At 38.8% G+C, this 14,151-nt stretch overlaps 1 protein-coding gene across 6 annotated transcripts in view; it reads left to right on the forward strand.

Moving 5' to 3' along the window:
- Positions 1–1,306: 1,306 nt before the first annotated feature.
- Positions 1,307–14,151, forward strand: part of TAMM41 (TAM41 mitochondrial translocator assembly and maintenance homolog) — a 34,378-nt gene continuing 21,533 nt past the window's right edge. For 2 of the 6 annotated variants that reach the window (XM_072876199.1, XM_072876198.1), the window contains exons 1-5: positions 1,313–1,621; positions 3,065–3,244; positions 5,336–5,428; positions 10,396–10,546; positions 12,868–13,013. In XM_072876199.1, the coding sequence (XP_072732300.1) occupies positions 1,484–1,621; positions 3,065–3,244; positions 5,336–5,428; positions 10,396–10,546; positions 12,868–13,013 (708 nt within the window). In that variant the 5' untranslated portion in view covers positions 1,313–1,483. Of the gene's footprint in view, positions 1,622–3,064; positions 3,245–5,335; positions 5,429–10,395; positions 10,547–12,867; positions 13,014–14,151 lie in introns of all 6 variants that reach the window. The other 4 variants (XR_012044620.1, XM_072876196.1, XM_072876197.1 and 1 more) reach the window with 4 other exon arrangements.

Consider the following 14,151-nt stretch of genomic DNA (forward strand, 5'->3'; position numbering starts at 1 on the left):
CTTATTGAGAATAGTAAAAAGTCAGTGTGATTACTTCTAACGTAAATGCACGTTCCTTTAGTATATGATGGTTTCTCCTCTGCAAGTGAGTACGTAGAGTGGAGATTTCAGAAGGAAGGGTCTGGCTGAGTCATTTGATGTAGAAAGGCTCAAAAGAGTGGAGGTCCACTGCAGTTTTATGATAGCACCCGCCTCACATAGTTAAAGTTTTATATTATTTGCCAACAGTAACAAGGCCTGTTCTCTTGCCTCAGGTGCTCCCTTTCAATATTCCTAATGGCCAGGTTCACACAGATGCTAACTTATCATATGCTAATTTATCATCACAAAAAGAATTGTATAGATAGTGACTTAACTGTGTGTATCAAACCATGTTTTCTGTAATAGAGAGTTACAGATCCTTTCATGTTTGTTTTAAGCAGACATTATGAGTCCAGTGATGCCTAAAGACCTAATCATGTTTGAAATTTAGTGCAAGCACAAAATTTCGCTTGGCAATGCCTCAGACTGGATGTGACCTGCCAGCGTTTCCTCAGAACAGGATACGACATAAATAGGATATTTTGAAAGCCATAAAAACATGGAAGATAAAATGTGATCTTTGGGAAGACGGATGCCGGGAAGCATAAAATCGTGAGGAAACAAGATACGCATCAATCTCGTGAGCCATTTTTATACATTTAGTACTCATTGAGTTCAGGTGAGTTTATTATGTAGGACTTGAAAATCAAAACCAAGCCAGGCTCAGCACGAGGAGAGTGTGAGACAATCGTGAGCACAAAGGCGGTGATTAAACGCTGTGGGCTGTTTTCGTAGCATGGGGGATGCGTGAAGGAGTGTAAAGCCGGCGACAATTCCTGAGGGAAGCCTTGAACCAATACAAAATATGGGGGGGGAATGAAAAATAATGGAAGGGGCACAGAACTGCGATGACCTAAAAAAATTAAACTGAAACGGGGATGGGGGGGAGACCGGAAAGTTAAACCCATCCGCTGAATATAACCTCGCTGCCGCCGCCGGAGCTGCTGGGCTTTAACGGGCCGTCCTGGCTCGGGCGGGACAGCGCAGCCTCGGGAAGAACTCAGCCTGAAATGCACCGGGGCCCGCTCCCTGGCACCTCAACGGGCCTTACCGGCAGTAACGCGCCGTCCTGGGGCTCCGGCACACTGAGGGAGGCCCCGGGCGCGGCTCGCCGCCGCCCGCCCTGAGGGGAGCTCCCTCGGCGCCGCCTCAGCGGCCGCACACCAACGCGGGGCCGCCCCGCCTGCGCTACAGGGAGCCGCCGCCCCGGGCGGGAACGCAACGCGCCGGGCGGCCGAGCGCCGCCATCCGCACGCCGGACGGCAGAGGGCGCTGAGCGCCGGCGCCGCCGCCCCCTCCCGGCTGCCGCCTCTCTTCCCCGCGCCGCCTCCGCCTCCTCAGGCGGTGGGCGGGGAGAGGCGGCGCGGCGGGAAGGCGGGCCGGGCCGGGCCGGGCCGGCGCCATGGCGCTGCCGGTGCTGTCGAGCTCGGGGGTGAAGTTCCGGCGGGTCCTGGCGCACTTCCCTCAGGAGCTCAGCCTGGCCTTCGCCTACGGGTCCGGAGTCTTCCGGCAGGCGGGGGCCTCGGCCGGGCACGGCGAGGTGAGCGCGGCGGCCTCCTCCGGGCCGGGCCGGCCCCTCGGCCTCTCCCCGAGCCGCCGCGGTGTGTGGCGGGGGCAGGCGGGAGGGCTGCCGTGGGTCTTGTGCGTTTCGGTTACCGGCGCGGAGGTGGCGCAGGGCGGCACCTGGAGCTGCCGCGGGCGCCCGGCTGCGGGTCGTGCACGGTCAGGGGCGAAAGCCCCGCGTCCCCGTAGCGAGCAGCGAGCTGGCGGGGCAGGTGTCCCGCTCCGTGCCGAGGGAGAGCCCAGGGTCTGCTGAGTGCCCGGGAGGCCTCCGGGGTGCTCCCTGCAGTGGTTTTATAGTGGTGTGCGGTTCAGGTGCCCCTTCAGCCCTGTGTCTGCGAACTGTCTGTCAGAGCTTCTTTACTGATGGCTTTAAAAAGGAGTTGCAGCTCGTCCAAACGGTCTGTTTGCTGTGCACCGCATGAGAGTAACTTAAGCGACATACATTGCCACCCTGAAGTGGCATTCTTGGCGCTTCCTCACTGTTTGGAGGTCAAGCTGCTTGGAAATAGTGATTTTTGTTGTTGTTGTTCTTGTGTATGTGTTTGACCTTTTAAAAATTGTTAATAGGCAGTATTGCTCATTAGGGCTTGCCTATTAAGCAGTGCCTACACATGTGGCTTTAAATGTTTCTCAATTTCCTTTCTGCAAAGAGAAAAACAGAGGATAATAAGGATTTCAGAGCTTTAACAGCATCTCATCCTCACACAAAAGAATGGGGAAAAAAGGTAGCTAACAGACTATCTTTTTAGTAGTATTAACTGATTAGCTGAGATGCAGCCCAGAATTAGTAAGCCACACAGAGAGGCTGGCATAATGAATTTGAAGCAAGTCACTCCAAGTACTAGTTTGTTGTAGGTATGAGTTGTAAACTGTCAGCTTGTCTGTCTGCAGGGAACATGTGGACGGATTTCTTCAGAAGAGCAGGGCCTGCGTTGTACACTACAAGTCTTTGGAGTTTGGATTGTTCTGTTGACAAAAGCAAGTGAATACCTAGAAGTGCAGGTCCTCACTGCCAACTCTAAGCTGACTTTGTCTGCCCACATCTCCCAATTCATGGCCTCGCGTATTAGCAAAAGTCCTGTTCGTTAGCAGTTTAAGCTGTTATGCTGAGCTGTGAACTAGGATGATGAAGATCTCATCACGTGCTCCCCTGTTTCAGAGGGTTGAAGGTTGGTCACTTAACCAGGAGGACAGGAAAATGTTGGACCATCTCTGCTAGACTAACTAGAAAACATAAAACTTCATCAGAACATTTAAACTATGTTTGACATTAATGCTTATGTTTTGGGTTTTGGTTTTTTTTTTTACTCGTGAAAAATGATCAGCTGGTAGTTCAATACTATGTATATCTTAGATTAATGTGATTAACATCACTTGCTTCCTGACATGTAAACCCCAATACTTTTCTCCTTATCCACAGGACAATATGCTGGACTTCGTGTTTGCTGTTGATGATTCTGTGACCTGGCATATGATGAACTTGTTAAAGAACAGGAGTCATTATTCCTTCCTAAAAGTTTTTGGGCCAAAGCAGATAAGTAGTATACAGAGCTGTGGAGCAGGGATTTACTACAACACTTTAGTGCCATGTAATGGTAGGGTAAGTACAAGTAGTTTGAGTAAATGAAGTCAAATGTTTGTGTGTGAAGTATTGAAATTATTAGCTTAAAGCGGATTTCTGTGCAGGAAGCAAATCTTGTAGATTGTAACTGGTCCTCAACTCGTGAAATTATATATATTTTTATATATAATATATTAAATATTTTATAATAAATAAAATAAATAGATATAATATATAAAAATATACTATAAATACATATATATTATATAAATAATATATTAAAATATATCAACATAAGTATATAATTATATTATAACTAATACAAAAACATGTTTATATATTTTATATAAATATAAAATATATTTATATTTTAATATAAATATAGAGATATATTTATACAATATATGTATTTTTATATATAAAATAAACATTGAAGAAATATCTTCAATATTTATGTCTCAAACTTTGTTTCACACACAGCACATTAATTAAAAAGCAAACAGAGGAGCTGCTCTTGCACTTTAAAAGTGTGAGCAATGTTTGGAATTTACAACTAAAGCACTTCAGAAACGGAATTTATATTCCTTATGACTTGCTGTCTGCCAGTTTTGGTGGTTGTAAAGTGTATCCTGTGGGGAAACAGGGCCTTAATTTCAGCAGTTGACCACATAGTAATAGCAAAGTGGATTCTTACTGTTTGTTTGACATAAAATGCAAATATTTAACATAGCAAGTTGGAATTGACATCTGTGTTGTTTAATGGCTAACATCCTGACCTGTGAAGCTTGAGTATGATTAAGAATTGTAGTTAAGTAGCACTTGTCCAGCAGGTGCTAGTCCTGCATCTGCGTGTAGACTGTGTTTGGTAAGGAGGAGTGCAGATAGAGTAGGGGAGAGAAACACTGCATCTCTCTGTCTTGGTGTTGATTTTGAGTAACTTTTGCCATGTGGTAACAAACTGTACATAGGGAAGGCAAGTTCTTTTAAGACAGATGGGAAATGAAATGAAGGATAGTCATGGAAAAATGTCATGTGAGCAATATATACCTAACTGAAGTTTCTCAGAGCACGCACGGTTGCAGTAATGTTGGGTATATGTCAATTCTTCACAGAAAGCTGGAAAGGTAGATAAAGTAGTCTATTACATACTTGCTCTTTTGTTTAAAGGCATCTGTATGAGGCAAGAATTTGGGATTTAAACCTTATTCACTTTATGTAAAAAGGGATTTTGGATTTTATTTTAAGGACCAATGATCTTTGCTATGAAATTCTGTTATTCTTGGCTCTTTATGCTCTTATCTCATGCTGTAATGACTCAGTCATATCAAGTCTATGGTCCTTTGTTATCCAGAAATTCTGGAGTTGGCTGCCTTGCCGCGGTGATAATCTTTGGAAACTCAGGAAGTGCAAATTGGTAACAAACTGTTGAAAGTTCATCTTTTTTCCAGTGACATAAAATGAACTACAAAATCACAATTTGTTTTCTAACATCAAAGAGCAAAAGAAAAAGCTCCCTGATACACACCCCACCCCTCCATAACACTACACATAAATGTCTAGGAGTGTTGTTTATTTTAGATCTCTGACAAACTATTTCTTGAGTATTCTCAATATCATAAAGGATACTGTGGATTATTCCAACTATTGTAATGTTTGGCTGGTACAAAACTGATCGTAACATTTCCAAAATATTTTCCAAAATCTCTGTTCATAAACACTTGTATTTTAATGTTCAGATCTCTTCAGTGTCAATGTCTGTCTAGACTAGGTTTCTTTGGGATTTAGAGTCTTTTGCTTTAGTGATTGATCCTGGGGTGACTTTATTGTAACTTTGATTCTAGAAAGGATCTTAAAGGGTTCTGCGCATCTTCCTCTTCCACTGGATTTTTGGGTTTTTTTGCAGAAGTTTGCATGTAAATAAGATTTTTTTTTTTCCTTACCTCTTGTGTATATTAAAACATTTTTTTGTTTTAATGAATTTGTTTAATAAAAAAAATACAGTTTTTTTTATTGGAGGTGTGTGTTCCTTAGAATTAATGACAGTTATAGTAAGTAAGTAGTAAGTTTCCTATAGCAAAAATGGTGCAGGTATATGGTTTTTCAAAAGCCTTTATTTTTCTTTTTTCCCAGATGATAAAGTATGGTGTAATTAGCACTGATACCCTGATTGATGATTTACTTCACTGGAAAACCCTCTATGTTGCTGGACGTCTACAAAAACCGGTAACTTAGTCTGTTCAGTTATCTGTCTTGAAATGCAGGAAATTACAGGGCTGGATAATTATCAGTTGTAGTTTTAACTTTAACTGTTAAGGATCTATACGTCAGTACTGAACAAATAATCTGCCCTGATGTAGCGGTCTAGTCCTAGAGGGATAGTCTCTCAGAAAGGAAGTGGAAATGTAGTCCTTAATGATATTCTCTGTTACGTGAAAAAAACCCTAAAGGTAAGTATATTAATCACAGTTTTCTGCCTGTAGTAAATCTTGAATAACTGGACTATATTAACTCAAAGTCCCTTTAAAGTTAAATGCAATATTTACCTTTTATAACAAATTATAGGAGTCACCAAGATTTAATCCAGTTAAATAATGGAAATCTTTAAAGATGAAAGCTGCTTTGCTGTGCAGTTACTGTCTAGTTCATTGTATTGTTAAAGTATCTATAATTGACCGAACCATGTGTTAAGCATGTTGATTCTTCTCCATGTTTGTGTCATAAAAAATATGAGGTCTTTGCTTTCGCATGAGTGCCTGATTCAGTGTGCTTGCAGCAGATGGCAGCAGTGCTAAGATAAATTTCTTAAGAGAGGAGGAGAGGAGAACTCTGTTCAAGTCTTAGAACAGAAGTTTTGCTTTTAACTAAAAATTTGGGGTGGAAGTTTGAATAGATTATCTCGGCACTACTGGCTTTTCTCTGTCTCCAGGGACATATTATAGCATGATAAAGGTTGGAACAGCTGTTATCTTTATACAGAACGAAACTTAATACATTGAGAAAAATAACTGAAGGAAGAATTCTGAATTTCACATTAACGATGAATACTGAATACTTATTTTCAGTGTAACTGCATTTGCTGCTGCTTTGATTTATTTTAGGATTTTTCATCTTAGTATATACAAATTGTGCTTCGTATCTTTTAGTTAAATTCAGTGGGAGTGCATACTGGCACAAGATGGCAGAATTTGGTATTTTGTTTGGTTGCTAACAAGGCAGTGGAGATATTGCATATGTGTTTAATAGATAAAAGAAGAAATCAGTCCAGATTATTTTCACAAAGCTCACAGGAATTTGCATTGAGTAAAGACTGCAGGACTTAAACTGGAATTGGAGCAAAAGATTACTTGGTGAATGTTTAAACGGTCTCTTCCTGTAGAATCTATAAAATCACTAACTAGGATTCTGAATGTTATACCGTGTTGACCAAAAATGACCGGATAACTAGATCTAGATCTGTTGCACGCGTTTCAAATGTCTGCTGGTTCTGGCTTCACAACTGATTTGATGTTTTGACACAGATGTTGTAAATGGTAGTGATAGAAAGCTTTTTCTACCTCCTTAAAAATGTACAATAAGCTTCTTTTGGAGGGGACACAGGGTTAGGTTTGTTTTCTTATGCACTATAATCTCTTGTATACCATTTGCCATTTGTGCTAGTTCTGGATGCAGTTGGCTGAAGCCAGATTAATATTGTTTAACAGTTTGTTTGGGAATTTCCTCCTCGCTCTCGTATAGAGGAGGAAGAGCCCAGTGCCTTTCTGGTGTTCCATTACAAAGCTGTCGCTCTATGAGTGAAAGCTATCCAAGCTATTCTAGCACATGAGCTAAAACATTTGTTCTGGCTTGAAAATCTTGGCTTAATTTTCACTGGAGGTTTTGTTTGTTATAAACTGGTTGCCTTGACCAAGTAATCTTTCCGGAATGTTTGGCAGAATAGATGGAGTTTGGAATTGCCACTTAGAAATGCTAACTTTTCTTCCCAGGCTTCTTTGTTTGTGTTAAAAGTTTATTGGCTTTTCATTCCACGTGAAGCTGATCAGCTAAGTTCCCATTTAACTGTATTGAAAAATTGAATAAACTTAGTTGTAATTTCTCCATAACTGACATGTTTCCTGGAAAAAAAAAAGCTGCAGTACCTAAAAAGTAAAATAATTAAATACAAGTGACACACAATTGTTTTTCAGAGGAAGAAGATTTTAGAAAGCATCTAAGGTATTACTGAATTTTTGTTAAACACAGAGTGTAAGTAATTGCTTTAGTCTAAGCAGCTGTATTTACTGTTGTCCTGGAGCAACTATTAAGAGAAGGAAGCATTTAATAAATTGAAGTGAGGTGAGAGAGAGGAGGATGAATAGTGTATAGAAATATCTTGTACTTTTTAGAGGGGTCTTGGAAGGTTTAATTTTTTAATATTATAATAATTCCCATGAAGGAGTGACAGAGCACATATTTGTTTACAGAATTTTTCCATTGTCCAAATCATTTTTTGAAAGAGAATGGAAAAATCCTCTTGTCGTGATATTTAGCAGAGTGTGGATGTGGCTAAATGGCAAACTGGAATAGTGCTTTTGACACCTTTCATTCTATAATGAGATTTTCTTTTGCATATTTTGTTTGTCTGTAAGTATCTTTGTGTACACATGCCTGCCGTTTCTTGTGTATGAATTTCCTAGCAGCAAAGGTAGTACATTTCCTACTTTAAACTCTTGTGATGACTGAGGGTCATGCTTATTTATAAAATTTAATATATCCCTCATTTAAAATACTTAATAGTTTTAAAGTCTCAAGTGTACTGTTATTTAACTGAATTATCTGTAAACTGTAAAACCAGAATAACTTGGCTTCTTCTTTCCCCCTTATGTGATATGGTACAGCGACTAGTTCTGATCGTAAGTTCTCTGTACTGTGAAAAGGCCTTCCTTAGCTTTGGTCGTCTTTCCAATTTACCCCAAGAATCAACATTCATCCTTGTCATACCTCGGTGATACTATTGCATTCTGTCTTCCTGGTAGACTTCTAGCTACCTGAACTGTTTAAAATTTGTTCATAAATGGCGTCACTACTGCAGTGTTTCATGCATTTAAATTTTGAAGCCTAGCATATTATTTCCCTTTGAAAAAAATCTGGTTTATGTTAGGGAGTATGTTTAGCAAAGGAGGAGGTTATTCCTTTTACTTCACTAAAGCAAGTCCGTGGTCTTCCATGTGAGGAGGAATAGCATCTCTGTGGAGTTTCATGTTTTAAAAAGCTGTAACTGTGGTGTTCTTAAAACATGTCCATAACTCGGTGTTATTTCCAGGGCTAGCCTAAGGTATAAGCAGTTTGCGTGACTGCTTGGGGTGCCACAGACGTCTCTCTTCTGTCTTTCCTTAGAGTTTCCCTGTAGCAGCAAGTTATGAAAGTACATATAAGTGAATTAGTTGATTAGATTTTAAATATTAGTTATCTTCATGACCAGCCTGTCTTGTTTATTGGATCTTATCTGAGCAAGTCTATATGCATTCAGTAAACTTCTCCTGTGGTTTTCAAGGAAATATAATTTACTCTGGGGCCCTGGCAGATGAATGTATTGCATTTTAATGTGTTTTATTATTGGCTTTCATTTTAATGCTAAAAAATATAAAGTAATTTGCAGGAGAAGTTAGGAGGAATTCTAAAATGTTCACTTGTATAGTGAACTCTTTATTTTTAAAATGAAAATCAAAGAAGGGAAAAAATCCTTCAAAAATCCACTCTGGGCCAATTCCAGACTATTGTATAGATGTGAAGTTAGGCAAACCCATGCTTTAGTGTGGAATGATTGAAACAGGCAGCTTGTATACTGTTGCATTCACCACCATATCAAAATGAGATATTGTTCTAGTTTTATCCCTCTTAAAGATTTCACCTTAATTAAAAACTACGTTCTGAATATAGTATTGGCCAGCCATGACATTGCTTTGTCGATGTCCTTTCTATAGGAAGAATTTTGTGTAGCAGATATGTCTGATTCTCTTACTTTCTTTACTGAATCCGAGTTCGGGGTTGGTTTTTTTAGTGTTTTTTTTTTTTCCTTCATTAATAGAGTATTTACATCCCTAAAGAAAATACTTACTTGAAAGTATTCCTTAGCTGTTTCAGGTTATATTTGGGGGCAGAATTTCAAGTAATACTGCAACTCATTGTGTGTGAACGGGCTTTCAGGGAGTAAAAGCAAGTCGGATACATTTGTTCGTAACTGCTAGTGGGTTTGCATTTTAAGGTATTCTAGAGTAAACAAGTATTAAGAAGCTACCCTCTATAAGCAAGACAGTATTGCTTAATGAGAACACTGGAAAAAGACAGAAACTCACAACAGGCAGGTATTCTTGGGAGAGTTGTTTCTGAAAGAGCATAGCTGGCCATCTTGTAAACCAGGCTGACTTAATCTATCTCATATTCTATAATAATATGTTTCTTTATTCCGTTCTTACTGAAGATCTGCTTTTTATTCCAGTATATTTCCATATCCTAGGTGACTGGATTCTGTAGTTGGTCTTGAACAGTTGGAATGTTTCCTAAAAAATAAACTTCTCTTTGTGGCATGTAGAAGCACTCGGCTTTAGTGATCTGTTCTTCATGTACATATGAAGTTCCTATTGAGTTCACATTCTGCTCACACAAAGTGCAAAATAAAGCCCTCCTTCTTCTAGGAGGACAACTAATGTCTAAGAAACTACTTGAAGCATATGATAGAGGAGTCTTCCATTAGAAAAAAATAGAATGAAGTTTAATAGGAAAACTTACCTCTTTTTCTGGTATTCCATTGTCTTTCAGTGTGACAGTGGTCTTTTTTTCTTATTGCATAATCACTTACGAAGTATTTCTGTTAATGCATTCATATTTACTGTTTTGATTAATCCTAAATTCATGAATATGAAAAAGTGAATAGCTCTTCAGAGATTAGTTAATGGCTGTTGCTTATAGCAATTCCGAACGTGTTTGTAAAAGCAGCCTGTTGTAGCAGGCTGTTAATTCTTAAAAAAGATGTTCCTCTCTCTCCCACTGTGTAAACAAAAGGGGACACTCTCATCTGTATTGTACCATAATAATAGGATCTAATCTTAAATAAATTCCTTATTTATTTTTCATGTTGGGTTGAGTAACTTTGCTAGCTCCATCTTCAGTAGCACTTTCCTGAAGTCTTGCTTCCAATGACTCTGCTTTTTCAGGTGAAAATACTGACCCAGAATGAGAATAGCAAGCTGCAAGCTGCTCTTGTTAGCAATCTGAAGAGTGCAGTCACAGCAGCCTTTCTCATGTTACCAGAAAGTTTCTCTGAAGAAGACCTCTATATGCAGATTGCAGGACTCTCCTATTCTGGTTAGTATGTGGTGTCTGAAGTCCTTGTGGAGAAAAGCTGTAGTTGGAGCTCTTGTACCACAGTAGGAAGTCTAATGTATAATAAGTCATCTGCTGTCTTGCTTTGGGCCTACGTTGTTGCATGCTCCAATAACTATATTTTACTGCTGTGTTTTATATAACAGCTTGGAAAGACCAATTGTGCTTATTCATAGGAAATTGGTATAGGTACATACGCAAAACTTCTTATACCTGCTTGATTTATGAACAACTAAGTATGGGTGATTGAATATGGTGAAATAATGTGGGGGTTTTTTTTCTGTTTGTATGGATTGTATTTTGGTTTTAATGGTTCAAAACCTTGGAAAAAAAATTTTCTTTTCACTCTCAGTGTAATGTTGATTCATCTGATAGTCTGACCCATGCTTTGTTATTTCTTACTTTTTGAATGTGCTGTGTTTAAGGTTCTTATTTAGTTAACTTAAAGATTCAGATTATGATTCTTCAATGTACATTTAACACTAACCTCCTGGTTGGTATGTGTTGACTTTTTTTTGGTAAGAGAATTTCCTCCTTTCTTTATTTATGAAATTGGTATGGAAAAAATTTTAAGAAATTATTCCAAATAACTCTTCAATACAAGTTTTAATTGTTACAATTTAATCCAGCATTGCTCTTTAAATGTTTATATCCTTAATGAAATCAGTACGAACAAGTTTGGTTGGAGTTGTACTTTACACAGCACTTTCTTTGCTCATGTAGAAATGCAAGTCTGGCTTTTAAAAAAAAAAAAAAGCACAGTTAGGCAGGTAGGGTTTATAAGCTGCAGCTTGGTTCTACTGAGGAGTGTTACTGTCCTTTACATAGTACTTCTCTGGTTGGTTTAGATTGCAATTTGTTCAGCTTTTCCTTAGCAGTTTTTTCTGAGTCGTTATCTGTTTGAAAGCAAAGGTAAGGTAAAGAGGCTACTGACAGTGGGATGGCTACGGGTTGCTAACCAGGGATGTTTGCTACAGGGCTGCATACCTGCCCACCTGAAACCTGTCCAGGAATGTCGTTAGATTCTTGGTGAGCACTAGTGACTAAGACACTTTTTTTTTTATATGTCCTTTGAAACACGGCAATTAACCGAAAAAGTGGGAGATAGTTACCGTGCTGCAAGATGTTGAAATTGGCTCCACTGTGTGAACAAAGCTAAAGCAATAAGACTTCCAGTTGAAAATGTTCAAGAAAGAAGCTGTCAGTGACATGTCTGTGGATATTTTATTTTGCTGCCATTTTGTTAAGTCTTACACTTTTCAGAAGGTATGCTAGTAGACAAAACTGATTCTATGTGTTACTCTAATCAGTCTCCTTGGAGACTGCTGAAAAGAGTTGTTCATGCTTAGTTTGGAAAATGTTTTATTTTTTTTAAAATGCATTTTTTTGAGACCAGTGAGTCAGTACCACTTATATGGGAAGTGTTCGTTTTGCAGTTTGGCATAAATTGAAATAAACGAAGTAATGGTAGCAAGTTGCCACCTTGCGACAACATTTATCTCCTGAATGTGGGAAGTGGGAAAATGAATTGATTCAGGATTTTGTTTGTTCATATGTGCTGCACTGAGCCTCTAACTCCTGGTTGGTAACCCTGGAAGTGACCACGGTAGTACCTAATAGAGGTAGATAAATGCTCTGTTACAGACTGACTGTCTTTTCACTTGCTCTCTTTGAACCTTTTCAGTTGTGTATCATAAAAGAAAGTGAAAAGGTCAGTAATGTAATAGTGGTGTTAAAAGGAGTTGCTTTTTGAAACTACTAACAGAATATGTGGCTAAGAGGAAAAGGTGAAACTGTGATCTTACCATGACTGCCATTAGCTATACGTCAGGTACTGCCCTTGAAGTGCAGAGACAATGCAAATTATTTTCTTTCAGTATTGGAAAATTGAAGGTTATTTGTTTCTGAATACAAAGTATTGGGGCTGGTCAATCTGTTTAGTAATCTGTTGAAACTGATGTATGGTTGCAAAGAATATAACTGTGTTATTGCACTTTTGAGGCTGAGCTTGACAGCTGGAATTTTTTTGTTGTCCGAGTGAAAATGTGGACACGTGGGTTGATAACATGACAGCATATCAGAGGCCACATAACAATTCTGAATCTTATTTTCTGTGCTTGAAAGTATTTGAGTAGTATTTTTTGACTATTAGAAGGTGAACCTTATTGTGGATTATATAGGTATTGGCAGAATTGGAGAATAAAGTTTTAGATGACAGCTTTGTACTATGTTGGTTTCTGTTATATTCTCCTTTGAGTTTTTAGTTTTTTTCTAATGAATGAACTGTTTCTTTTCTTCACTAGGTGATTTCAGAATGGTAATAGGAGAAGACAGATCGAAAGTGCAGAACATAGTGAAACCTAATGTTCCCCATTTTCAGAAGCTGTACAGTAACATATTACAGGACTGCCCTCAAGTGGTATATAAGCACCATCTGGGAAGGCTAGAGGCAAGTGTTGTTCTTCAAAACATTTTTAAAACAAGCAAGTGGAAGTGCTTTATCTCATTGACAGGAGGCAAGAATTATGCCATACACTAAGGCAAGCAGTTTTAGTCAGTGTACTTGCTATTTGTTACGTTTCTGCTGTTTAGTTAATTCTGCAACCAGAAGACTTGCCTTAAATACCAGTCTCTGCATATGTAATAACTACTGTTCATTTTCTTTGAGTATGGGCACAGAACTAGAGTCCTAGCAAGGGAACAAGAGAAGATAATTTTAAAACATGTGTTCTAATGACTACCATATGGAAACAACAGTCTAGGAAGTGATGAATAAACATATGGTTTGTGTTAAAAAGATTAGGCCATAACTTAGAGGTGCAACTTTCTGCGATCAAAAACTGCATCTCACAAAAAACCCCTAGAGTGCTAGTTTATGAAGATCAGTTGACTAAACCCAAATGAAATTCCGGCATTATCTTTAAATACCTATACTAAAACAAATTTTCCCTAGTATTTGGGAAATAGGTATCCAGAATGACCAATATCTTGAATTCCATCTTTCTGGCATAAGTGTAACCCTGCAATTAGGGGAGAAGTGCCACAGTCAGGGGTCCAATAGCAATTTTTCCTCTTGCAGTATGCATGTCCGTGTGTGCATATTCAAGTGTTATATACATTTCAGCATGAAGTTACAAATAGCATGGCTTGTTTCATGGACATGGGTATCTTTTTATCCTCAAATCACCTTGGTAATTATCTCACAAATGCCTCCTTTTAGGATGTGTCTTTGTTAGAAACTGAAGTACAGGTATAGGCAAGCTTGAGTACAGTAAACAATTTTACTGTAACAGTCTGGAGTACAGCGTAGGCGAATCTGTATTATACTGCAGCTGTCTCCATGTTTTCTTATTACTGTGCTTTTGAACAGTTTAGTGGAAGAAGTATTTAAATGAATTTTGAAAAGAATCAGTAATGCTTTCTCCAAGAAAATGGCTAGTTAGAGTAGTACTCCCTATTTTGTTACCTTTAAACAAATCCTGGTAGCATACTACAAATATGTTGTTGGATAATAAATCTGTCCGTAATTCCATAACAGTCATCGAGGCTGTTGATGAAATGCCATCATTTTACTGTTGATTTTGAGC

This window comes from Ciconia boyciana, chromosome 11 (assembly GCF_034638445.1).
Source record: "Ciconia boyciana chromosome 11, ASM3463844v1, whole genome shotgun sequence".
Taxonomy (NCBI): domain Eukaryota; kingdom Metazoa; phylum Chordata; class Aves; order Ciconiiformes; family Ciconiidae; genus Ciconia; species Ciconia boyciana.